The 26,282-nt window shown below is 32.7% G+C and overlaps 1 protein-coding gene and 1 pseudogene across 3 annotated transcripts; one reads left to right on the forward strand and one right to left on the reverse strand.

The window, feature by feature from the left end:
• The first annotated feature begins 665 nt into the window (after positions 1 to 665).
• Positions 666 to 11,765, forward strand: LOC146896277 (uncharacterized). 2 transcript variants are annotated; one of them, XM_085739373.1, is made up of 8 exons: positions 666 to 734; positions 1,015 to 1,144; positions 1,394 to 1,563; positions 1,709 to 2,180; positions 2,373 to 2,545; positions 2,692 to 2,932; positions 11,150 to 11,349; positions 11,438 to 11,765. In XM_085739373.1, the coding sequence occupies exons 1-8, from the start codon at positions 680 to 682 to the stop codon at positions 11,581 to 11,583; spliced, it is 1,587 nt and encodes a 528-aa protein (XP_085595499.1). In that variant the 5' UTR covers positions 666 to 679; the 3' UTR covers positions 11,584 to 11,765. The 2 variants fall into 2 exon arrangements, with proteins under 2 accessions (XP_085595499.1, XP_085595498.1); XM_085739372.1 differs by lacking the exons at positions 11,150 to 11,349; positions 11,438 to 11,765 and adding exons at positions 3,206 to 3,405; positions 3,495 to 3,902.
• A 7,059-nt stretch (positions 11,766 to 18,824) lies between these two features.
• Positions 18,825 to 20,389, reverse strand: LOC146896278 (hydroquinone glucosyltransferase pseudogene; annotated as a pseudogene). The gene has a single exon (XR_015024221.1). The product of XR_015024221.1 is annotated as a hydroquinone glucosyltransferase pseudogene (transcript).
• Positions 20,390 to 26,282: the final 5,893 nt, after the last annotated feature.

A 26,282-nucleotide genomic window follows, 5' to 3' on the forward strand; every position in this document is an offset into this window, starting at 1 on the left:
GGTTTCGAGTGGTTTTCGTACAATATAGAGTGGTTTAATACCATATTGAGGATGATATTTCTCGAACGATTACTTACGAGAGAGTACATAATCGAACAAGTGAACCGAACTGTTTTATCCTGGAGGCGGCGCGGTTGTTAGTCTACCTTGCACAAACTCGAGTAGTGTCGTGAAACGTCTTAAAGAGGACGATCTGATCGTGACTCAACTTGGTAATATTTTCGGTGGTGATTTCTTTTTCATAAACGTACTTTTCTAATTCTAAAAACATCAGGAGGAAAGGAGATTAAGAGTCACACACCTTTGCAATAAGTTGCATAATATCTTCCAGAAACAATATAATTATTATTCATTTTAGATGGATTACTTTGAAACCGAGTCTTTATAGTCCTTATACAATATCTTATATGGAAAGATTTAGCAAGTGACAGCCAGTTGAGACTTTGAGACAGCTACCATTCTCTGATTTAATGGTCATTGTTTAATTCAAGTCTTCGGGAAATATATTGATTAATAAAAATATGGTCATTCTTTAATTCAAGTTGTTGGTCATTCTTTAATGAAAATATTTAGTCATTTTTAAATCGGCTTTTTCGTCTATATTTATTTCAAGTTTTTCAATACAAATTGTCTATATATTGACATCTCATAACCATATGTAACACATCAATCTGAGAAAATGGTGTTGTCTGATCTGGAGCCTAAGCCAACCTCAAGTTCTCGCTGTGGTGTTGGTACACATCCTTCTTTTCTTCAGTGTTAAATAAATAGTGTTTTCCACCCGTCATTTTTGAGCGAATTTTGTTTTACTTCCTGTAAATATTATTAGTATAGAGATAGGACAACGCTGTCAAACGCACCAAACTACCGTTCAAAATTGAAAAAATGGAATTTTATTATATATATATATATATATATATATATATATATATATATATATATATATATATATATATATACACTTTTTTTGTTTATATTTAAATTCAAAGTAATCATCTACCTGTATAAATGTAGGTATTTCAAGAACGAAGAGAGATTTACCACCAGCTGATTATTTGTTTAAGATCCAATCATTTTCCTTGGCTGTGGAAAAAAAGGTGAACAAATACGAGTCAAATGTTTTTCAAGCTGGTGGATACACATGGTCAGTTTTATCTTCTTACCCCCTTACTTTTTTTTTTTCTTCTATTTATTAAAACAATTTTATTTTAAGATCATGTATATTAATATGAGCTAGGCAAAACAGTTTAGTCTACGTTTTGAAAGAAGGTAAACAGTTTATTCTATGTTTTGATAGTAGGTAACTTTTTTTTTTTTCCTATCTAGCTTCTAATATATTTTTACTAGTTTATATTTCTTTTTCAATATGATGTTGCTATATTATTTATTGCAGGAAGTTGGTACTCTACCCAAGTGGTAAATCAAAAAGAAACGGCAAAGGCTACATCTCTTTATACCTAGCAATTGCAGATAAAGAGAAACTTCCTCGTGGTTGGGAGGTCAACGTTAACTATAAGTTGTTCGTGTTTGATCACAATTGTAACAATTATTTGACCATCCAAGGTATAACGTAACATCTGAAATTTTCAATAAAAAGATATAACAAAATTGAATTTCAAACCACTTCAAATTGAATTCACATACAAGTAAAACTGTGGCAATTTTATTTATAATAATGAAATGTTAATTAATAACTTGATTACTGTAGATGCTGATGGCATTGTACGAAAATTTAATGAAATGAAACCTGAATGGGGTTTTGATCACTTAATTTCATTCGAGGAACTCTTTGATTCATGTAATGGATACCTTGATGAAGAAGATAGATGTGTGTTTGGAGCTGAAGTTTTTGTGATTCGCCATTCTGGAAATTGGGCAACTTTTGATGTGTCCGGCGACAAGCCTCCAACAACATCTGGCTCCTCCACCGACAGCAGCAAGCCTCTAACAACTGGCTCCTCCACCACTGACGATGGCAAGCATCAGATATCTGGCTCCTCCACCGGCGGTGGCAAACCTAAAAATCCGGGCTCCTCCACTGGTGGCAGCAAGCCTCCTATGGGACCTTCGGTGGAGCCTCCAACATATGGCTCCTTTACTTGGAGACTTCAGAACTTGTTAACATGGGTCGCCTCCGATGTGGTGATCTCCAAAACCTTCACTGTCGGTGATAGAGAGTGGTAATTCGTCAACCTCTCGTCATCCTTATATTATTATATCTAACAAATTCCTATTTTGGTTTTGTTAAAATTGTTTTCACAGCTAAAAAATAGTAGTATAACTTTGTGCATGCAATTTATTATTAATAATAATATTATTATTTGTTTTTTTTGGTAGAGTTAGTAATAGTATTGTTATATATGTGTAAATAGGAATTTACTGGTTATTCCTGGAGGAAATTCTATAGACGGGATCAGTGGCAAATATCTATCTTTATTCCTGCAGCTAACAGATTGTGAAAGGTTTCCATCAAATACAACAGTGAATGCAAGTTTTAAGCTTAAAGTTTTAGACCAGCTTCAGAATCAACATTATGAGAAAACAGGTACTACTATTGTTTATCATCGCTTCTTATTTTGCGGACATTTTTTTGACACACTGGTCTTAGGGTTATTAGAATTAATTATAATATGAAATTTATATTTTTTATTAGAAATTTCTTCTAAGTTACATATTTTTTTTCTGCTGCAGAAAACTCCTCGTTTTGTGCTTCAAATAAGCAAAGGGGATATTCAAAGTTCATATCTCTAAGTGAACTCTATGAAGCAAAAAATGGGTATTCTAAAAACGATAAAATAATCTTGGAGGTTGAAATACTAAAGATGTCCATAATCATGGAACCTCTAGCATATGAAAAATTCACTTGGAAACTTGAGAATTTGTCAAAGTCCGAATGGCTCAAGCGAAACTATAGTGGTCCTGAGAGACATTGGTATAATCAACCATATTCATTATCACACTTAATTAATTGTTATATCTAACAAATTCTTGATTTGGTTTAGTTAAATTGTTTTTGCAACGTCCCCGTGAGTATAACTCAGTTGGTAGGGGGACATTGTATTATATATGCAATGATCGGAAACTCGAGATTCCACGGTTATTCATTTTAAAGTGAAATTCTAGCCACTATACTATTTGGTAAGAAAGAAAAAAATTCACAACTAAAATTTATTAACTTTGTCCTTGCAATTTATTATATATGCAGGAATTTCGAGGTTAATACGAAAGGAGTTGAAGCAGTTTCAAAAACGAAAGGAGTTGGTGCAGACAGTATCGTAGGCAAATATCTACCTTTTTTCCTGAAAGTATCAGAGACGAAAAATTTTCGATCAAATAGAACAATCAATTTAACTTTGAAGTGTAAAATTTTAGACCAGCTTCGTTATAAATATCACGAGAAAACAGGTACTAATGTTGTTTATTAATGCTTCTTATTTTGTGCATTTTTTAGTTATAGAAGTTTTTTTAAGTTGTTTATTTTTTTCATGCTGCAGAAAACTTCTCGTTAGTGATCTCAGACTCACAATGGTTATTATCAAACGTGATATCCCTAAGTGAACTCAATCTAGCAGAAAATGGATATATTAAAGACGATGCTATAATCATGGAGGTTGAAATCTCTAACATATCCATGGTTTAGATTCCCTCCCAGATCATTTACTTATGATTAATATAAAAAGAAAATAAAAATCAATACATTTGTGGTTGTGGTGGACAGTTATAAACTGTTTTCTTGTATTTCATTTTCTTTTGAAAGTTTTTTCTTGTATTTCATTTGGGTGTTGTTCAGTAATTAAAGTTCTCTGTACAGTTTTATTTGTATTTCATTTTGATGTATTTGGACTGTTTTATTTATATTTCATTTTGATGTTTTTCAAATAAAGTTGGTTGTCCACATTAAACTGGTATTTTATAAGTCTTGTCTGTTTTAAAATAGACAAACACTAAATGGATTTTATAAGTCAAATCAACATAAGTAACTATAAAACTAAACATAGAGCATAAAGTTGTGCCCAAGTATATCGCATAAACAAATTAGTACAACAATAGGTATGCAGCAAACTTTTGTTAGTCTGAAATCAAAATCCCTCGTATGTGGAGCTGGAACGGTAAAATGTTATATTGATATTTGATGCAATGGGTTGTTTGTTTGAAATTTGAATCCACAATGCCTGCACTTAGTGTGTCAATTTCGACATTAGACTCTTTCAAACCAAAAGAAATATCAGCAGGAGTAAGAAGCATTCCTACTAGCAGAGTTAAAAGCATTGTAGAAACAAATAGTGGCTCAACAATAAGAACAACAACCAAGTCTTATTCCACTAAGTAGAGCTAGGTCGGTAAAATGTTATAGGGATATTTGATGCAATGAGTTGTTGGTTTGAAATTTGAATCCACAATACCTGCACTTAGTGTGTCAATTTCGACATTTTTAGACTCCTTTCAAACCAAAGGAGTAAGAAGCATTCCTAATAGCAGAGTTAAAAGCACTATAGAAACAAATAGTGGCTCAACATTAAGAACAACCCAAATCTTATTCCACTAAGTTAGATAGGCTATATGAATCAAACAACGTCGATATTTTATATCAAAAACCATGTCTTTCTCCCACTCGTTTATCTTTAAGATCCTTCCTAATAGTTTCTCGTATAGTTTTTCTAAGACCACCCATCTATAGTGATTTGTCTTCCCCTCCATCTGATCTACTCTCTTTACTGTAGAATCCACAAGTCTCCTATTTACATGCCCAACCCACCTTAAAAATATGTAAACAATGTGTAAATTATGTATGTCTATAATGAGAATTGAGATCACACAACTTGTATTTATAATTGTTTTACAATAAATGATGATCTGTGCGGTACGGATGGTCGGTGGCAAAACAGCACGGTGTGATGGCGAAGCAATCTCACGGTGGGACAAAAGGTGCGTTCAGGGAACATTAGCACTCCGACGATCAAGTCAGTATGATAAATGAGAGGAGTATGTATGCAAGTGTGGGAAAGTGAATCGTACCTTTAAGGTGAAACATGGTCTCCCTTATATAGACGCGTGTGAGGGATAACCGTCTATATGTGATGCGGCGCCTTATTCGGGTCCTTTGAGGGAACTGTGTACGATGCTTGACACATAAGGGCGCGTTTCAGTGGAGCAAGGCATACCATTGTTGACGTGGTCTTTCAGGGGGTGCGCCTTAGGTCGGAGGGCGTTTTGTCCACATGTTACTACAGGACTGGACATATGGCCGGTCCGGAACAAATGTTTCGAATGCTTAAATAGTAAGCACTAGTCTATGGAGTTGTATACTGTAGGAGTAATTACAATCAATATGAATATCTAAGGATTCTTAATTTTAACACCACCTAAGTCTAGTTTCTATAATTTTTTCTACTATATAGGTGTTACCCCAACTATCTTAAATGACGTCGTTTTTAACAATGTTTCGTCTAGTCTTACTACACCTCCAACACAACATTCTAATCTTTGACACACTTACTTTATGTTCGTGGTGGTTCTTTATCGCCCAACACTTTGCCTCGTACAACATAGATATAATCAGAATTTAAACATCCAAGATCAAGCATCCAAAGAAAGGAAAAATCTTGAAAGAGAATTCCAAATTCAATTGTATAAATTAAATAGCATCTCCAAATCATCTTAAACATCATAAATTTGAAATGTTTGGATCAAAATTTGTTTGTTATCATAAAAATATTTATTTATTTAAAAATGGATTAAAATGTAGTGCATAAATGATTCTTAGGGAAGAAGATTTTAATCCAAAGCATCTCTTAGGAGTGGGAGTATAATTCATTTTAGATTTTTACTTTTAAGGGAGGGGAGTGTATTTCCTAACATAAGAGGAAAGAGAAGTGTAATTCAAGTTTCTCTTAAGATAGGGGAGTGTAATATACTCTAGTTTTAACTTGTGTTCTCAATGTACCCCTTATTTAAGCGCAAGCTCATATTATATATCAAAAGAGATTTTGTTTGTATATTGTTGACTCATAAAATTATATAATATTTTTTTGAAAAATTTAAATTTTATTATATTATTGACTTTCATTATTATAATATTTTTAACAATTTAAATTATATAATATTATTGACTTTCATTATTATAATATTATACTTTTCCTTATTATCATTATTATATAACTATTTTTATTATTATTGCAATATTTAATGCTTTGGTATACAATAAAATTAATTTCAACCTTATCATCTATAAAATTAAAATTAATTTTATTAAATGAATTAAAATATTTATCATCTATAAATACTCACCCCCAACTCTTTGTTTGCTCAACAAAAAAAACTCCTCAATTCTATCACAATGGATTCTTCAAATGCTCAAACACAAATCAGCAAAACATCCAAGCTGAATCCACATGCACAAGAGTGGGTTAGAACACCCAAAACATCCAAGTTGAACCCATATGCACTAGAGTGGAATAGACCTAGAGAGGAGGATAGATGTCTGTTCCTCACATTTTCAAAACATAATTCACCAATCACGGCACAAGATTTAATTATGTATTTTGAAAAGTATGTTCCTTTCTTATCAATTTGGATGAAAAAAAATTAGAATTCTATCTTTACTTTGATTTATATATGCCACTTCTTATCATGATTTATTATTATTTTTTTGCCAGAAAATATGGTGACTGCGTGCAATCAGTTACAATGTTAAGGGGAAATGAAGGTCAAGAATCACCACTGTGTGCTAAAGTGATTTTCAAATTATCAAGAACATTGTTTTTGGCAACATCAGGTGAAATGAACTTATTTGTCAATGGCAAGTCAATTTGGTGCAAAAGGTACCGACCAAAGAAGAAACAAGGCCAAGATAAGAACGTGGAGTAAACCTATCAGATATATTTATGTAACTGGCTTATGGATCAAGCCCTAGATTATCTCATATATTGATCATGGATCTAGATATAGATCTCGTCTAAATATTTGTTACTTTTAAGATTGTGATGTTACTTTTCATGTATTTTTTACTTTTCCGTCAAAAGTACTTATGAAATGGAATAGCTCTTTTAATTACAACCTGATTTACCAATTACATCATTTGGAGTGCACTTTAATTTTTGTGTTTAATTTTCAAGCACCAAAAGTTCAACACTACTGCTTCAATTTATTTATTTTTTGTTTGTAATAAAAGAGGGTTGACGCCCAGAAAACGAAAAGAACTACAAAGTTACATGAATGTTTCTAGGCATACTAGCCCCAAAAAGTCATCGAAAAGGAGACTAGAGACCTCACTAGGAGGATGAAAGTTAAAAGAGTCCATAAAAAAACTAAGATTGGCTAGCCAATCAGCACTCCTGTTTCCTTCTCGCCATGTATGATTGAAATGCACCTGCCAATTCAACTTTAAAAGCTCATGTATACGACGCACCAATGTGGGCGGATTGCCATTGATATTTATTTTCCCTGTGATCATGTCAACCAGAGTGTTTGAGTCACTTTCCACTTGAAGATGATGGAAACCATGTCTCCAAGCAAGCTGCATTCCCAAGTACATTCCCCACATTTCAGCACAAAGCGCGTCACAATTTCCGATTTTGCGAGTGTATGTACCCTTTAAGCCATCTACCATTTGAGTTCCAGATTAGACCACCACAACCAGCTAGACCCAAGGAATCCTTGTATGCTCCGTCACAATTAAGCTTAACCCACCCTTCCTGAGGTCTTTTCCAGCCAATAAAAATAGTGTCGTATTGGTGAGTTTTCAAAGGATGGTGGGAGTAGTTGTCTATGTCTTCAACCATTTTGAGAATAGCATACGTTGGGTCAGTCGGACGCCGAAAATCATCCTTAAAAATAGTTTTGTTTCTCCACATCCATAGGTGCCAGCAAGCCACTAAAAAAATTGTTCTCCACTTTTTATTATGAATACCATGCAGCTGATGATTGATATTCTTGAAGATCCAATCCTTGCAGTTAAACAAAAAAAAAAAATAGAGATTTGATTTGAAGGGACTAACCTTATCCAAGTTTGGGTTGCTATAGGGCAATCCCGCAAGACATGAATAGTGGTTTCATTGTCTCTATCACATCCAGAGCATGTGGCAAATATTCCAATACCCCACTTGATCCTACGATAATTAGTGAGAAGTCGCTCATACGCCGCCATCCACATAAACGTTTGAATTCCAAGAGGGCCTTTCCAACTCCACAAGGCCTTCCAATCTCCCTCGATAGGCTGAGCTCTATTGTTTAGAGATTCATAGGCACTTTGAATTATGAAGTTCCTAGTGTTGGTTCCTCCCCAAGCAGTATTTTCAGGTCCGTCCGCGTCCTTGGGAGCTGGGAGGGCGAGTACCTGAAAAGGAAAGGTAGACGGTAAGTTAGAAATAATAAAATTATAATCCCAATCTCCTGAAGGGGTTGCCAAATCCTAAACAAAAATGGTTGTGTCAATATTAGTTTGATTAGTGACAGACATAAGAGAGGTTCCACTTAGGGTCTATTTATCCAGCAAAAAATTGATGTTGATCTCGTCGCCCAACTGCCACACAATATTCTGCCGAAAATTTTCCCATATGCCTGATAATGCTTTCCACAAAGGGGAATCATATGGTTGAGAATTCATAGTAATCCTAAGGTCATTGTTCCTTCCATATTTACTATAGAGGACCCTAGACCAAAGATCATCTGGATTGTTGATCAAATTCCAAAGCATCTTCATCAGAAAAACGTCATTCATATGTTGAGGTCTGTTAATGCCTAGTCTCCCTTCATTCTTAGGAGACAACACACGTCCCACCCCACCAGATGGGGTCTGCGAGATTGGTCAGTATCTCCCCATAAAAAGCTCCTTTGAATTTTTTCCATCTCGTTACAAATGATTTTAGGGAGCTTAGCATACTGCATATGATAATAAGGGATATAGCTCAAAACAGATTTAGATAAAGTAAGTCTTCCTGCAAAGCTTAGGCACTTTTGTTTCCATCCACTCAACCTGTTTTGAATTTTCTCAATGATGTTATTAAACTTTCCCCCAGTAGTTCTTCCTGGACTAAAGTTTACCCCTAGATACCTGCCCATATTGTTGACATGCTTATAACCTGTATGATGCAAAATTTCCTCCCTGAGTTGTTGATCAACATTCTTAGAGAAATAGATTTCAGTTTTTTGACTATTGATCTTTTGTCCAAAAGCTTGGCAAAAAAGATCAACACAATGCATAATACAGTGAGCTTGCTCGACGGAGGCCTCTGCAAACAAAAGAAGATCATCATCAAAAAAAGATGAGATATTTGTGGTCCATACCTACCTGCATGCATGGGTTTCCAATAATGAGCATCTACCTGGTCTGCAATAATACGAGATAATCGCTCTATACAAATAACAAAAGATAAGGAGATAAGGGTCACCTTGTCTAATGCCTCTTGAAGGAGTAAAAATATCTGTTTTCTCTCCATTCCATAAGATTTTAAAAGAGGGAGAAGAAATACAATGTTGAATAATGTTAATGAGGTTAGGAGGAAACTTACATTCATTAAGACAATTTTCCACATATTTCCAATTGAGACGATCATAAGCCTTCTCAAAATCAATTTTAATGGACATAAACATCTTATTACCTTTCATTTTATTCATAGAGTGCACCATTTCTTGAGCCACTATAATGTTATGATGTATGGTGGGCCCTGGAATGAAGCTGGATTGATAGAGAGATATAATCCCATCCAACATTGGCTTAATTCTGTTCACAATAGTTTTAATGATATAACGATTATGATAAGTCAAATAGTTTTAATGATATAACGATTATAATTAATTGAATTTGTAAAAAAGTTATACTAACAAAGTATATAAATTAGTTCTTAAATAAATGTAAATTTACATTTTTTTTCTTTTTAACACAACTTTTAAAAAATTATAATGGTGAAGTGTAAAATTACTTTGTGGAATTGTTGGAAAAACATAAACCAAAGACCAATCTAGGATATAAAATCACATTGGCCTTTAAAAAAAAAGGACAAATCTAGTACAAACCATCTTAAAACTTGTAGTTGAGTTTAAGGTAACCCCATAAAACATGTTTGTAAATTGATGATTGTGCTCATTTATAAATATTTGTTTAAATCATTTTGCACCGACCGTGGGACTTTTTAACAAAAAGTTTCTTATACTCTCTCTATACTTAAATATAAATAAAAAATAACTATTTATTTTATTGGACTTAATTATATACAAACTTTAATTATATATATCTTTCTCTTTTTTTATAAGCGAAAGTAGACTAAATATAAAATAAAAATAAAAATAAAAATTGAGTGACATAAACCTTAGCGAGGATTCTTCAAAAAAAATAAACCTTAGCGAGGAAAAAAAAATATGATGAAATAAAAATAAAATCCTCCTCAATGAGCTTATAATAATGGATGGAGGAATTACATACTCTCTCTTTTCCTATTTACATGTCGTATGTTTTACTTTTTACAACAACCAATAAATTTTTATACGTTTTTTTTCGGTTTACTAATTTATTATTTTTATACTTTTAATTTCAATAATTCTCTTTTTATTATAAGAGAATACTAATAATTAGTTCTCTTAGGACATTTGTTAAAGTATTAAAATAAGTATGTTTGCATAAAAAAAATTAATTATTACCAAGACAAAAGTAAAAACTTATATCTATAAGACAATGTTTCTACTAGTGGATTATTTAACCAATGTATTTGGGTCATTGGTTAATAAACCTCTTTTTTATAATATCCTTAATCATTTATTATTTTGATTCATCTATTGTTCCAACGTTGAATGTATGATATGGTCGTATAGATAAAAAGATAGAGTAACTAATACTACATAGTAGTAACTAAATGATACACTCGTTTAAGGAGTATCACAAAATTGACGAATAATATTACATATAAATTCATAAACTAATTCGCGAGTGAAAACAATTTCAATTTCTGAGTTACTCTTTCCTCCCATTTGAGCACTAAACTAGAGAGTGCCCTCCTAGAGGAACCATCTTCACTCACAGCAGCAGCAGCCCCAACTCTCAAATCTTCAATTCTTCTCCTTAATTGCAAACCTTCACCATCACTTGAATATTGGTCCATTATAATTCACAACTAAAATTTATTAACTTTGTCCTTGCAATTTATTATATATGCAGGAATTTCGAGGTTAATACGAAAGGAGTTGAAGCAGTTTCAAAAACGAAAGGAGTTGGTGCAGACAGTATCGTAGGCAAATATCTACCTTTTTTCCTGAAAGTATCAGAGACGAAAAATTTTCAATCAAATAGAACAATCAATTTAACTTTGAAGTGTAAAATTTTAGACCAGCTTCGTTATAAATATCACGAGAAAACAGGTACTAATGTTATTTATTAATGCTTCTTATTTTGTGCATTTTTTAGTTATAGAAGTTTTTTTAAGTTGTTTATTTTTTTCTGCTGCAGAAAACTTCTCGTTAGTGATCTCAGACTCACAATGGTTATTATCAAACGTGATATCCCTAAGTGAACTCAATCTAGCAGAAAATGGATATATTAAAGACGATGCTATAATCATGGAGGTTGAAATCTCTAACATATCCATGGTTTAGATTCCCTCCCAGATCATTTACTTATGATTAATATAAAAAGAAAATAAAAATCAATACATTTGTGGTTGTGGTGGACAGTTATAAACTGTTTTCTTGTATTTCATTTTCTTTTGAAAGTTTTTTCTTGTATTTCATTTGGGTGTTGTTCAGTAATTAAAGTTCTCTGTACAGTTTTATTTGTATTTCATTTTGATGTATTTGGACTGTTTTATTTATATTTCATTTTGATGTTTTTCAAATAAAGTTGGTTGTCCACATTAAACTGGTATTTTATAAGTCTTGTCTGTTTTAAAATAGACAAACACTAAATGGATTTTATAAGTCAAATCAACATAAGTAACTATAAAACTAAACATAGAGCATAAAGTTGTGCCCAAGTATATCGCATAAACAAATTAGTACAACAATAGGTATGCAGCAAACTTTTGTTAGTCTGAAATCAAAATCCCTCGTATGTGGAGCTGGAACGGTAAAATGTTATATTGATATTTGATGCAATGGGTTGTTTGTTTGAAATTTGAATCCACAATGCCTGCACTTAGTGTGTCAATATAATTTCGACATTAGACTCTTTCAAACCAAAAGAAATATCAGCAGGAGTAAGAAGCATTCCTACTAGCAGAGTTAAAAGCATTGTAGAAACAAATAGTGGCTCAACAATAAGAACAACAACCAAGTCTTATTCCACTAAGTAGAGCTAGGTCGGTAAAATGTTATAGGGATATTTGATGCAATGAGTTGTTGGTTTGAAATTTGAATCCACAATACCTGCACTTAGTGTGTCAATTTCGACATTTTTAGACTCCTTTCAAACCAAAGGAGTAAGAAGCATTCCTAATAGCAGAGTTAAAAGCACTATAGAAACAAATAGTGGCTCAACATTAAGAACAACCCAAATCTTATTCCACTAAGTTAGATAGGCTATATGAATCAAACAACGTCGATATTTTATATCAAAAACCATGTCTTTCTCCCACTCGTTTATCTTTAAGATCCTTCCTAATAGTTTCTCGTATAGTTTTTCTAAGACCACCCATCTATAGTGATTTGTCTTCCCCTCCATCTGATCTACTCTCTTTACTGTAGAATCCACAAGTCTCCTATTTACATGCCCAACCCACCTTAAAAATATGTAAACAATGTGTAAATTATGTATGTCTATAATGAGAATTGAGATCACACAACTTGTATTTATAATTGTTTTACAATAAATGATGATCTGTGCGGTACGGATGGTCGGTGGCAAAACAGCACGGTGTGATGGCGAAGCAATCTCACGGTGGGACAAAAGGTGCGTTCAGGGAACATTAGCACTCCGACGATCAAGTCAGTATGATAAATGAGAGGAGTGTGTATGCAAGTGTGGGAAAGTGAATCGTACCTTTAAGGTGAAACATGGTCTCCCTTATATAGACGCGTGTGAGGGATAACCGTCTATATGTGATCCGGCGCCTTATTCGGGTCCTTTGAGGGAACTGTGTACGATGCTTGACACATAAGGGCGCGTTTCAGTGGAGCAAGGCATACCATTGTTGACGTGGTCTTTCAGGGGGTGCGCCTTAGGTCGGAGGGCGTTTTGTCCACATGTTACTACAGGACTGGACATATGGCCGGTCCGGAACAAATGTTTCGAATGCTTAAATAGTAAGCACTAGTCTATGGAGTTGTATACTGTAGGAGTAATTACAATCAATATGAATATCTAAGGATTCTTAATTTTAACACCACCTAAGTCTAGTTTCTATAATTTTTTCTACTATATAGGTGTTACCCCAACTATCTTAAATGACGTCGTTTTTAACAATGTTTCGTCTAGTCTTACTACACCTCCAACACAACATTCTAATCTTTGACACACTTACTTTATGTTCGTGGTGGTTCTTTATCGCCCAACACTTTGCCTCGTACAACATAGATATAATCAGAATTTAAACATCCAAGATCAAGCATCCAAAGAAAGGAAAAATCTTGAAAGAGAATTCCAAATTCAATTGTATAAATTAAATAGCATCTCCAAATCATCTTAAACATCATAAATTTGAAATGTTTGGATCAAAATTTGTTTGTTATCATAAAAATATTTATTTATTTAAAAATGGATTAAAATGTAGTGCATAAATGATTCTTAGGGAAGAAGATTTTAATCCAAAGCATCTCTTAGGAGTGGGAGTATAATTCATTTTAGATTTTTACTTTTAAGGGAGGGGAGTGTATTTCCTAACATAAGAGGAAAGAGAAGTGTAATTCAAGTTTCTCTTAAGATAGGGGAGTGTAATATACTCTAGTTTTAACTTGTGTTCTCAATGTACCCCTTATTTAAGCGCAAGCTCATATTATATATCAAAAGAGATTTTGTTTGTATATTGTTGACTCATAAAATTATATAATATTTTTTTGAAAAATTTAAATTTTATTATATTATTGACTTTCATTATTATAATATTTTTAACAATTTAAATTATATAATATTATTGACTTTCATTATTATAATATTATACTTTTCCTTATTATCATTATTATATAACTATTTTTATTATTATTGCAATATTTAATGCTTTGGTATACAATAAAATTAATTTCAACCTTATCATCTATAAAATTAAAATTAATTTTATTAAATGAATTAAAATATTTATCATCTATAAATACTCACCCCCAACTCTTTGTTTGCTCAACAAAAAAAACTCCTCAATTCTATCACAATGGATTCTTCAAATGCTCAAACACACATCAGCAAAACATCCAAGCTGAATCCACATGCACAAGAGTGGGTTAGAACACCCAAAACATCCAAGTTGAACCCATATGCACTAGAGTGGAATAGACCTAGAGAGGAGGATAGATGTCTGTTCCTCACATTTTCAAAACATAATTCACCAATCACGGCACAAGATTTAATTATGTATTTTGAAAAGTATGTTCCTTTCTTATCAATTTGGATGAAAAAAAATTAGAATTCTATCTTTACTTTGATTTATATATGCCACTTCTTATCATGATTTATTATTATTTTTTTGCCAGAAAATATGGTGACTGCGTGCAATCAGTTACAATGTTAAGGGGAAATGAAGGTCAAGAATCACCACTGTGTGCTAAAGTGATTTTCAAATTATCAAGAACATTGTTTTTGGCAACATCAGGTGAAATGAACTTATTTGTCAATGGCAAGTCAATTTGGTGCAAAAGGTACCGACCAAAGAAGAAACAAGGCCAAGATAAGAACGTGGAGTAAACCTATCAGATATATTTATGTAACTGGCTTATGGATCAAGCCCTAGATTATCTCATATATTGATCATGGATCTAGATATAGATCTCGTCTAAATATTTGTTACTTTTAAGATTGTGATGTTACTTTTCATGTATTTTTTACTTTTCCGTCAAAAGTACTTATGAAATGGAATAGCTCTTTTAATTACAACCTGATTTACCAATTACATCATTTGGAGTGCACTTTAATTTTTGTGTTTAATTTTCAAGCACCAAAAGTTCAACACTACTGCTTCAATTTATTTATTTTTTGTTTGTAATAAAAGAGGGTTGACGCCCAGAAAACGAAAAGAACTACAAAGTTACATGAATGTTTCTAGGCATACTAGCCCCAAAAAGTCATCGAAAAGGAGACTAGAGACCTCACTAGGAGGATGAAAGTTAAAAGAGTCCATAAAAAAACTAAGATTGGCTAGCCAATCAGCACTCCTGTTTCCTTCTCGCCATGTATGATTGAAATGCACCTGCCAATTCAACTTTAAAAGCTCATGTATACGACGCACCAATGTGGGCGGATTGCCATTGATATTTATTTTCCCTGTGATCATGTCAACCAGAGTGTTTGAGTCACTTTCCACTTGAAGATGATGGAAACCATGTCTCCAAGCAAGCTGCATTCCCAAGTACATTCCCCACATTTCAGCACAAAGCGCGTCACAATTTCCGATTTTGCGAGTGTATGTACCCTTTAAGCCATCTACCATTTGAGTTCCAGATTAGACCACCACAACCAGCTAGACCCAAGGAATCCTTGTATGCTCCGTCACAATTAAGCTTAACCCACCCTTCCTGAGGTCTTTTCCAGCCAATAAAAATAGTGTCGTATTGGTGAGTTTTCAAAGGATGGTGGGAGTAGTTGTCTATGTCTTCAACCATTTTGAGAATAGCATACGTTGGGTCAGTCGGACGCCGAAAATCATCCTTAAAAATAGTTTTGTTTCTCCACATCCATAGGTGCCAGCAAGCCACTAAAAAAATTGTTCTCCACTTTTTATTATGAATACCATGCAGCTGATGATTGATATTCTTGAAGATCCAATCCTTGCAGTTAAACAAAAAAAAATAGAGATTTGATTTGAAGGGACTAACCTTATCCAAGTTTGGGTTGCTATAGGGCAATCCCGCAAGACATGAATAGTGGTTTCATTGTCTCTATCACATCCAGAGCATGTGGCAAATATTCCAATACCCCACTTGATCCTACGATAATTAGTGAGAAGTCGCTCATACGCCGCCATCCACATAAACGTTTGAATTCCAAGAGGGCCTTTCCAACTCCACAAGGCCTTCCAATCTCCCTCGATAGGCTGAGCTCTATTGTTTAGAGATTCATAGGCACTTTGAATTATGAAGTTCCTAGTGTTGGTTCCTCCCCAAGCAGTATTTTCAGGTCCGTCCGCGTCCTTGGGAGCTGGGAGGGCGAGTACCTGAAAAGGAAAGGTAGACGGTAAGTTAGAAATAATAAAATTATAATCCCAATCTCCTGAAGGGGTTGCCAAATCCTAAACAAAAATGGTTGTGTCAATATTAGTTTGATTAGTGACAGACATAAGAGAGGTTCCACTTAGGGTCTATTTATCCAGCAAAAAATTGATGTTGATCTCGTCGCCCAACTGCCACACAATATTCTGCCGAAAATTTTCCCATATGCCTGATAATGCTTTCCACAAAGGGGAATCATATGGTTGAGAATTCATAGTAATCCTAAGGTCATTGTTCCTTCCATATTTACTATAGAGGACCCTAGACCAAAGATCATCTGGATTGTTGATCAAATTCCAAAGCATCTTCATCAGAAAAACGTCATTCATATGTTGAGGTCTGTTAATGCCTAGTCTCCCTTCATTCTTAGGAAGACAACACACGTCCCACCCCACCAGATGGGGTCTGCGAGATTGGTCAGTATCTCCCCATAAAAAGCTCCTTTGAATTTTTTCCATCTCGTTACAAATGATTTTAGGGAGCTTAGCATACTGCATATGATAATAAGGGATATAGCTCAAAACAGATTTAGATAAAGTAAGTCTTCCTGCAAAGCTTAGGCACTTTTGTTTCCATCCACTCAACCTGTTTTGAATTTTCTCAATGATGTTATTAAACTTTCCCCCAGTAGTTCTTCCTGGACTAAAGTTTACCCCTAGATACCTGCCCATATTGTTGACATGCTTATAACCTGTATGATGCAAAATTTCCTCCCTGAGTTGTTGATCAACATTCTTAGAGAAATAGATTTCAGTTTTTTAACTATTGATCTTTTGTCCAAAAGCTTGGCAAAAAAGATCAACACAATGCATAATACAGTGAGCTTGCTCGACGGAGGCCTCTGCAAACAAAAGAAGATCATCATCAAAAAAAGATGAGATATTTGTGGTCCATACCTACCTGCATGCATGGGTTTCCAATAATGAGCATCTACCTGGTCTGCAATAATACGAGATAATCGCTCTATACAAATAACAAAAGATAAGGAGATAAGGGTCACCTTGTCTAATGCCTCTTGAAGGAGTAAAAATATCTGTTTTCTCTCCATTCCATAAGATTTTAAAAGAGGGAGAAGAAATACAATGTTGAATAATGTTAATGAGGTTAGGAGGAAACTTACATTCATTAAGACAATTTTCCACATATTTCCAATTGAGACGATCATAAGCCTTCTCAAAATCAATTTTAATGGACATAAACATCTTATTACCTTTCATTTTATTCATAGAGTGCACCATTTCTTGAGCCACTATAATGTTATGATGTATGGTGGGCCCTGGAATGAAGCTGGATTGATAGAGAGATATAATCCCATCCAACATTGGCTTAATTCTGTTCACAATAGTTTTAATGATATAACGATTATGATAAGTCAAATAGTTTTAATGATATAACGATTATAATTAATTGAATTTGTAAAAAAGTTATACTAACAAAGTATATAAATTAGTTCTTAAATAAATGTAAATTTACATTTTTTTTCTTTTTAACACAACTTTTAAAAAATTATAATGGTGAAGTGTAAAATTACTTTGTGGAATTGTTGGAAAAACATAAACCAAAGACCAATCTAGGATATAAAATCACATTGGCCTTTAAAAAAAAAGGACAAATCTAGTACAAACCATCTTAAAACTTGTAGTTGAGTTTAAGGTAACCCCATAAAACATGTTTGTAAATTGATGATTGTGCTCATTTATAAATATTTGTTTAAATCATTTTGCACCGACCGTGGGACTTTTTAACAAAAAGTTTCTTATACTCTCTCTATACTTAAATATAAATAAAAAATAACTATTTATTTTATTGGACTTAATTATATACAAACTTTAATTATATATATCTTTCTCTTTTTTTATAAGCGAAAGTAGACTAAATATAAAATAAAAATAAAAATAAAAATTGAGTGACATAAACCTTAGCGAGGATTCTTCAAAAAAAATAAACCTTAGCGAGGAAAAAAAAATATGATGAAATAAAAATAAAATCCTCCTCAATGAGCTTATAATAATGGATGGAGGAATTACATACTCTCTCTTTTCCTATTTACATGTCGTATGTTTTACTTTTTACAACAACCAATAAATTTTTATACGTTTTTTTTCGGTTTACTAATTTATTATTTTTATACTTTTAATTTCAATAATTCTCTTTTTATTATAAGAGAATACTAATAATTAGTTCTCTTAGGACATTTGTTAAAGTATTAAAATAAGTATGTTTGCATAAAAAAAATTAATTATTACCAAGACAAAAGTAAAAACTTATATCTATAAGACAATGTTTCTACTAGTGGATTATTTAACCAATGTATTTGGGTCATTGGTTAATAAACCTCTTTTTTATAATATCCTTAATCATTTATTATTTTGATTCATCTATTGTTCCAACGTTGAATGTATGATATGGTCGTATAGATAAAAAGATAGAGTAACTAATACTACATAGTAGTAACTAAATGATACACTCGTTTAAGGAGTATCACAAAATTGACGAATAATATTACATATAAATTCATAAACTAATTCGCGAGTGAAAACAATTTCAATTTCTGAGTTACTCTTTCCTCCCATTTGAGCACTAAACTAGAGAGTGCCCTCCTAGAGGAACCATCTTCACTCACAGCAGCAGCAGCCCCAACTCTCAAATCTTCAATTCTTCTCCTTAATTGCAAACCTTCACCATCACTTGAATATTGGTCCATTATAATCTCTATAACTCTTGCAACTTCTTCTCCTTTTACAATCCCATCTTCATCATCAATTTTTGGCCTCACTGCCACTTTAAAAACATCGGTGAGTGTTGCTGCGTTCATTCTCTGCTCAGCAAACAATGGCCAAGCAATCATAGGCACCCCAAAAACCAAACCCTCTAGAGTTGAACTCCAACCACAATGAGTCAAAAAACCACCGGTTGAACTATGACCAAGAATTTCAACTTGTGGAGCCCATGATGGAACCACCAAGCCTTGATCTTTAGTCCTTTCCAAGAAACCTAATGGTAAATAATTTAATGGATCATCATCAAAAGTAGAATTAAAGTTACCCTTTTTTGATGATCCACTAAAATAAGCAAAACTTGAATGCTTATTTGGAACTCTAATAACCCACAAAAAGTTGCAACCACTTACTTCTAACCCAAAAGCTATCTCATTGATTTGTTCTTGAGTGAGTGCTCCACCACTCCCAAAAGAGATGAACAAAACTGATTTTGAAGGCTTATTGTTCAACCATGTTATACACTCTAACTCATTTTCTTTACTTTTTGACTCTCTTTGAATGATGGGTCCCACAGGGTAAACCCAAAGGAAATCTTGTATAGATTTTATTGCATCATGTTCCAAATTAGTGAAGCTATTGATGATGACACCATCTACCAAAGAGAGTCTTTGACACCCACAAAGAAATGCTTTGTATGTTTCACTTGATCTTCCAAAAAGAACTGGGTCAGGAAAATCTTTTACCTTAAAAGAAACATTTGAATCTGGAATGTCAAATGTTTTTGTTGTGTCCATAAACTCAGAGGAAACACTCTCATCTAGTTTGGGAAGATTAAGACAGAATTGAAGTGATATAACCGATGAAGTAGCGAAAATATAAGACATAAGGTTGAGTTCTTTAGCGATGTCGATTACATCGCTTGAGAAAAGATCAAAAACCAAACCAACAAAGTTGTTTTTTGAAGAAGTTAAGATTTTGTTAACTTCTTGATGCAAATAGGGTATAGAGTGTTTAACTGTGAGTTTCATTTGTGTTGCGATGTGAATGTTGGGAGGAAGGTCTTGGATATTGATATGAGGAAGGAATGTAAAATCAATGTTTGGAGGAAGAAAGTTTAAAATGGATTTGGTGGATGGTGTGGGAGAACCAAGAGATGGAATGAGGAAAGTGACATGGAAATTGTTGTGATGAAGAACAAGTAGTTTTGCAAACTCTACAAATGGGATTAAGTGGCTTAGTCCTGGACAAGGAATCATGGCTATGCATATTTTTTGCTCCATAGTGATGAATTTAATTCAATTTGGGACGCTCAAGGTTTTTGTGGAGATGCATTAGTCATTAATAAATGTACAATCCACCTAAGTATACCAGCATAGTAAGTTCAATTAATTACTATGAACATAATTGACGAGAAGGTAGCCATGCACGTGAATTTCTACCCAAATTACGATGTTGACTAGTAGAGAGAATGGAAATTACGATTTTCGGTTTGCAACGTTTATTCTATACAAAGGTCACGTTAACCTTTCACTTATGCCTTTTACACCCTCCGTTTCAAAATGAGTGTCGTTTTAGCCAATTGCACACAGATTAAGGAATGAAATAAAGTAGTCAAATGTCATCGCAATTTTACCAAATTATCCTAATCAACTATTGGTTTGTTTTTCATTAAAGAAAAAATAATACTTTGGAAGTAGTGTAACATAGTATTAATTGAAGGGTACAATTGAAAAGAAAAAGTTATTATTGCATTGAAAACCGAAAGTGGCATTCATTTTAAAACAATTTTTTTTGGCTAAAGCGACACTCATTTTGAAATGGAGGGAGTATCTTTTTAGGAAATTAACCTTTCACTTGTGCCTATCTCTCTTGTTAATAGTTAGTAAATATGTAGTAAAACCCAAACTCAGAAATTACATACAATTAATAGTCATATTTTGTCCCTAACATGCTAAGAAGAGTTGAAGGAATATAGTTGTGTCATTTTCAATTTAAAATTCTCGATCGGTAAATTTGCAAAATAAATTTGTCTTAAAATAGTTGACATTTTTATTTTTAAGGTAATTTTTTTTCAGTTTTACCCCTTATAGTCGTTGTTTTTGCCTTCCTTGTTCTCATTCTTAATTTAAAAAAAAAAAAAAAAAATCCCCTTTTATTTTCAATGGTTGTACATTGTCATTGAACTGAATGATGTACTATAAAGAATATTTCACAACTAAACACTAAGATTAGACTCGCATCCACAAGATCACAATTTTAGATAAGAAAAATATATCATTTAATACAATCGGTCCGACCTTGGGCATACCTTTAAATCCTGAATCAATGACTACACCGGTTTAATATTTGGTCTAGTTCTAATTAACTCGAGTAGAATAGGTTATCTAAATGATAATTTTATAAATTTGTTTCTAATTAAACACTTTCTTCACACTATCACCCCCTTCGCTACTTACTTCGTTCTATGAAATTAAATCATTAATTGAGGGACCATCAACGAGTTGATACATTTTTGTCAAATATTGCATTGGAACGGATCTATGAGTCCATCATTGTTGATTCACCCATATATGGGCCTAATTACCACCCTAATGTTTGTACATAGTTCATAACTATTTTCTATGGCAAGAAAATTACATCTAAGAATAAAATTGTGATATTAAATATGGTCCGCCTATTATAATCATATATTGTACTAAGCTAACTTAGGTTCCACTTTTTTATTTTTTATTTTTATGAGAGGTTCCGTTTTTTTTAGATAGACAAAATGATAATAGTCATTGGAAACAGAAACACTTAAGTAGAGGAGATGGGATTCGAATACTTATTACAAAGCCCGATATAATAATTTTAAAATTTTTATCTATTGAGCAACAACTTCTGGAAGGTGGTTCAACTTGTTATTATCCTCAAAGCATACATAGATACGATCAAAGATAAAAATTAGACTATAGTATTAATTAAGGAAAAATATTTATATTGTTTTGTTCACACCAAAAATAAGAAAAAAATAATTATATTGTTTTGTTCACACCATGAATAAGGAAAAATAATTATATTATTTTTTTCACACCAAAAAAAGGAAAAATAATTATATTGTTTTTTTCACACCAAAAAAAGGAAAAATAATTACATGCGTTATTAATTTGTTACCTTGAATGAAAAAGAGTTTGTTGACTAGGGTTGAGAAATTAATGAATGAAAACGTAAATGAAATCATGACCTAATAAGTGCATAGACAAGTCATTAGCATGAGCCTACATCTATATATTCAAAGCAACATTCTTCAGTGCAATCACACCTTACACTAAATGTCCCTCCCTTCTCCATCACAACAATTATACTTTGAATTTGTATATAAAAAAATACATATCCATATGTTCTTCTAATATGTTTGCCATAATTCGATCATGACATTATATTTTTCTTTTCATTGTTATAGGTGATCATAACATAACGTAATTATTTCACAGCTAGGCTCAAGATGAACAAGAAGGGAATGAATTTTTTAAGGTTGTGATTGAAAATCTTCATGGTGAGGTGAATAGGGACAAGAAGGCCATAGCTACTTCATGCAACATTTGTGGAAGCCATTTCATGAAGTCTTTGTTCTTCTTGTACCTATTAACGTCACCACGAAGCTTTTCAACTTCAGCCCTCAAAATTCATTTTCATCTTGTTCATTTTGAGCCTATATGAAATGATTATATTATATTATAATCACCTATAATTATGGTATCTTATCATGTTATCACACCTTAAATTCACTTGTTTCAATCGTACTTTATTCCTAAATTCGATCATGTTATAATATCATATTTTCCTTCAAAATTGCCACAAACGACCGTGATGCTCTAAATTGGGATGGATGTTATCCAGGAATGGGGACATGCGGTGGATGCAGTTGTGGCTGCTGCTCTTTTGAAAGGAGGAGAAATGTTGTTTTGTGCATCAACAATCACAGTATGTATTGATCATTTCCTATCAGCTTAATCATTATTCTTACTTACCATAAAAAAAATTTATCATCATTTTCTCCCTATAATCATGATAACGATAGTAGTCACCACCACACTTGTCCAAACTACCATTAAAATGTTTTAAAACATAGAACAAATTTTATAATGATTTCTCTCAAAAAGATGAATTTTTAAATTTTTTGAACTTTATCACATGATATCATATTTCACGGAAACAATTGACACACTATTTGATTTATTACTAAAAGCAATTGTGGATGATGAAACTTCTCATAATATTTAAATGGTTAGTCATATTCTTGTAGTTTTTTTTATAAGCCATGAGAAAGGCCATGCATTAAAAGGAAACAGCGACATCCCAACTAAGTTGTCACCCTGCGAAACCTCCATCATGTGCCGCCAAACTAAAAAATTTAAATAAAAAAAGAGAAAAGTATTTACAAGAGAGGGACTAGACCAAAACCCTCATAAATCAAAAAGAAAAGAAAATGACAAGCAGCCTAATAGATTAAGGAAATTTGTAGTTGGATATACCATACCGATCACGAAAGAAATCTTATCATCGATTTATGAGACAAAACTAAAGTTTTTAACGCAACTCTTATATCCGAGTTGCCAATACCTCGACCATTCCAATAAAGGATATTCATTGGGCAATACAATATAATAAGCTATATAAATGATTCTTGGGATGAGGTGGAGAACCGACCTGTCCAACCTGGCTACTAGATCAAATTTTAAAACGTCAAACAAACCAAGAAAAAACTTAGAAAAGATCTAATAGTGCTTGATGCTTGAAGATGTCAGATGATGATTTTGTATTTTTCTAGTATGTTTTTCTAGGTTTTTCCAGTTTTGTTTGAGTTTTTATGAATGTATGAAGATGATGAATAGAAAATAGGGATGTCAATTGGACTCCCGCCCGATGGGCACCCCCAAAAAATACCTGCAATGGGTAGGGTAAAATTCCGCTTTCATGGGTATGACTTTGGGTCCGGGTAATTACCCGTATATTTAAGTGGGTATGGGTGCAGGTAAGGGCACTATACTACCCATCCCCGCAACCCGCATATAATATTTATATAAAATAATAAATATTTTATTTATTTTTGGTACATAATTCTTTAATTTATTTAGCTATTTACGTCTATACCTAAACCTAAAAACTAATACAGTAACTGTTTCATCCTTCCCTTCATACCTTAAATCAATTTGATGTTTATTTTACTATGCACTTTTTTATATGTATTTTGATTGTTTTTACTTTTATTTTCGAGGGATATTTTGGATGTTTTTTTTATTTAGCTAAATATTATGATTCGTACTATTTTATAAGTTGATTTGAAAATTTTGGGACCATAGTTTTATTTTCAATTGTGATATATTTTATTGTCTTTTCATAGTTAAAGTGCGGGTATGGGTACTTAGGTGCTCATAGGGTATGGGGAAGGGCACAAAAGTTTTTGCCCACGAGTGTACGGGCTCGGGTATGGGCATTTTTTATAAACGTGGGTATGGGGAAGGGTACTATAGTACCCTACCCATTGGGTACCCATTGCCATCCCATTAGGAAAAGAAAACAAGCTAAAGAAAGGTAAAAAAAAATATTAAAAAAAAAGTAGATGATGATGGTGCAGTATTAGATCTAGTACACATGCATGATCTGAAAGTTTTATTTTTGAAGAAAAAATATCAAACAATTAAAATTAAAAGACTTAATGAGGACTTTGGTGGACCAACATTGTAGGTGGTCCACCTTAGACATTGGAGTTAAGAGTTAACGGGAATGGACCAATTGAACTACCTAATGTGCAGTCAAGGGACCTAATAGTTAAAGGACCAAATATCTATCTTAACCTTGCTCTAATTTAGTTTTACTCACACCATCCATGTTAAAAGCATAAAATGGTAAAGTACATAAGTTTGCATGTACGACTATATTCAAGTGTTCAAAATAGTCATACTTCCAAATTTGTAACATTAATTACGTCAAAGTTATTGATTGGATCTACATTAGATCAAAGCTAATATTTCAACTTGGATCAAATAAACACTGCACTAAGATGAGAAATCAAATAAAAGATCGCACAAATGCGGAAAATCAAAACAAACAGTATCGTGGTAGGAGAAAAAAATCACAAAAACATATGAAAGAAGACAATACAAATTTGGGGGAATCACTTATTTAACTAAAAGAAAAAGAAAAAATAATTTAGTGGGGTAATTTGGGCCAAAATAGACATTAAACCACCCCTCTTTAGTAGATCTTGAAGAAGAAGAAGAAGAAAGCGGTGACGACCAGAATTTGTAAAGAAAAAAGAAAGTGCTATTAATATATTTATGATAAGATCATGTTCATCTTGATAAATTGAATATGCAATTTATCTTTTCTAATTATAAGATTTTTAATAACATAGATGAAAAATGAAATTAGACAAATATTATTGATATTTTTAAACATAAAGTACCAACTTGATAGAAACAAAATTGGGTTTGTTTAACACTAGAACATCGACCCGTGCGATGCACGGGTCCAACTAACCAAACAAAGGAACAAAGAAGTTATACCGTATGACTAAAATAAAATATAATTGAATAGTTCACATGATGATTATTATATATTACATAATATTAAGGTGACATCATGAGAGATCGACGCTTGAACAAATAAGTACATAATTTTACTGATAAATTACGAAATACTTCTATATAGATGATATTTGAAGTTACATTAGTATCTTCATCATCTTCATTAGTTATCAATATCTACAAACCATTCTCTTGATGTAACTCTTGATGTTTAAGCGATTGATTTAAAATAAAACATCTAAAGGAATCTTCCTTCGTTGAAACTTGAAAGGAATTCTTACGTCAGAAGGTGTTAAAAATAACCTAAGTATAAAAACTTTATCACAAATATTACTTCAAGGATCACCTTTCCTTCACGTACATATTTTTCCATCCTTGTTAATATCAACCTTGTCCAATTGCATAATACTAATTTATGGTCTATATTTCCCTAATAGCATAACTGACACTGCAAGTTTTAATCTCAATTTGTAATTTGGAAATATTTAACTGACACTCCAACTTTTAATCTCAATTTGTGATTTGGAAATATACGACTGATTGAAATGCACTTCAATTTTATCAAGTTATACGAATCAAGTTATAGCTGTTTTATCTTGGTTTTCGGGTGTCAAACATTGATTACGTTTGAACCTTTTTAACCGTTGATATCTCATTT

This window comes from Medicago sativa, chromosome 8, assembly GCF_051527215.1.
Source record: "Medicago sativa cultivar Bolivia chromosome 8, Bolivia_mono, whole genome shotgun sequence".
Taxonomy (NCBI): domain Eukaryota; kingdom Viridiplantae; phylum Streptophyta; class Magnoliopsida; order Fabales; family Fabaceae; genus Medicago; species Medicago sativa.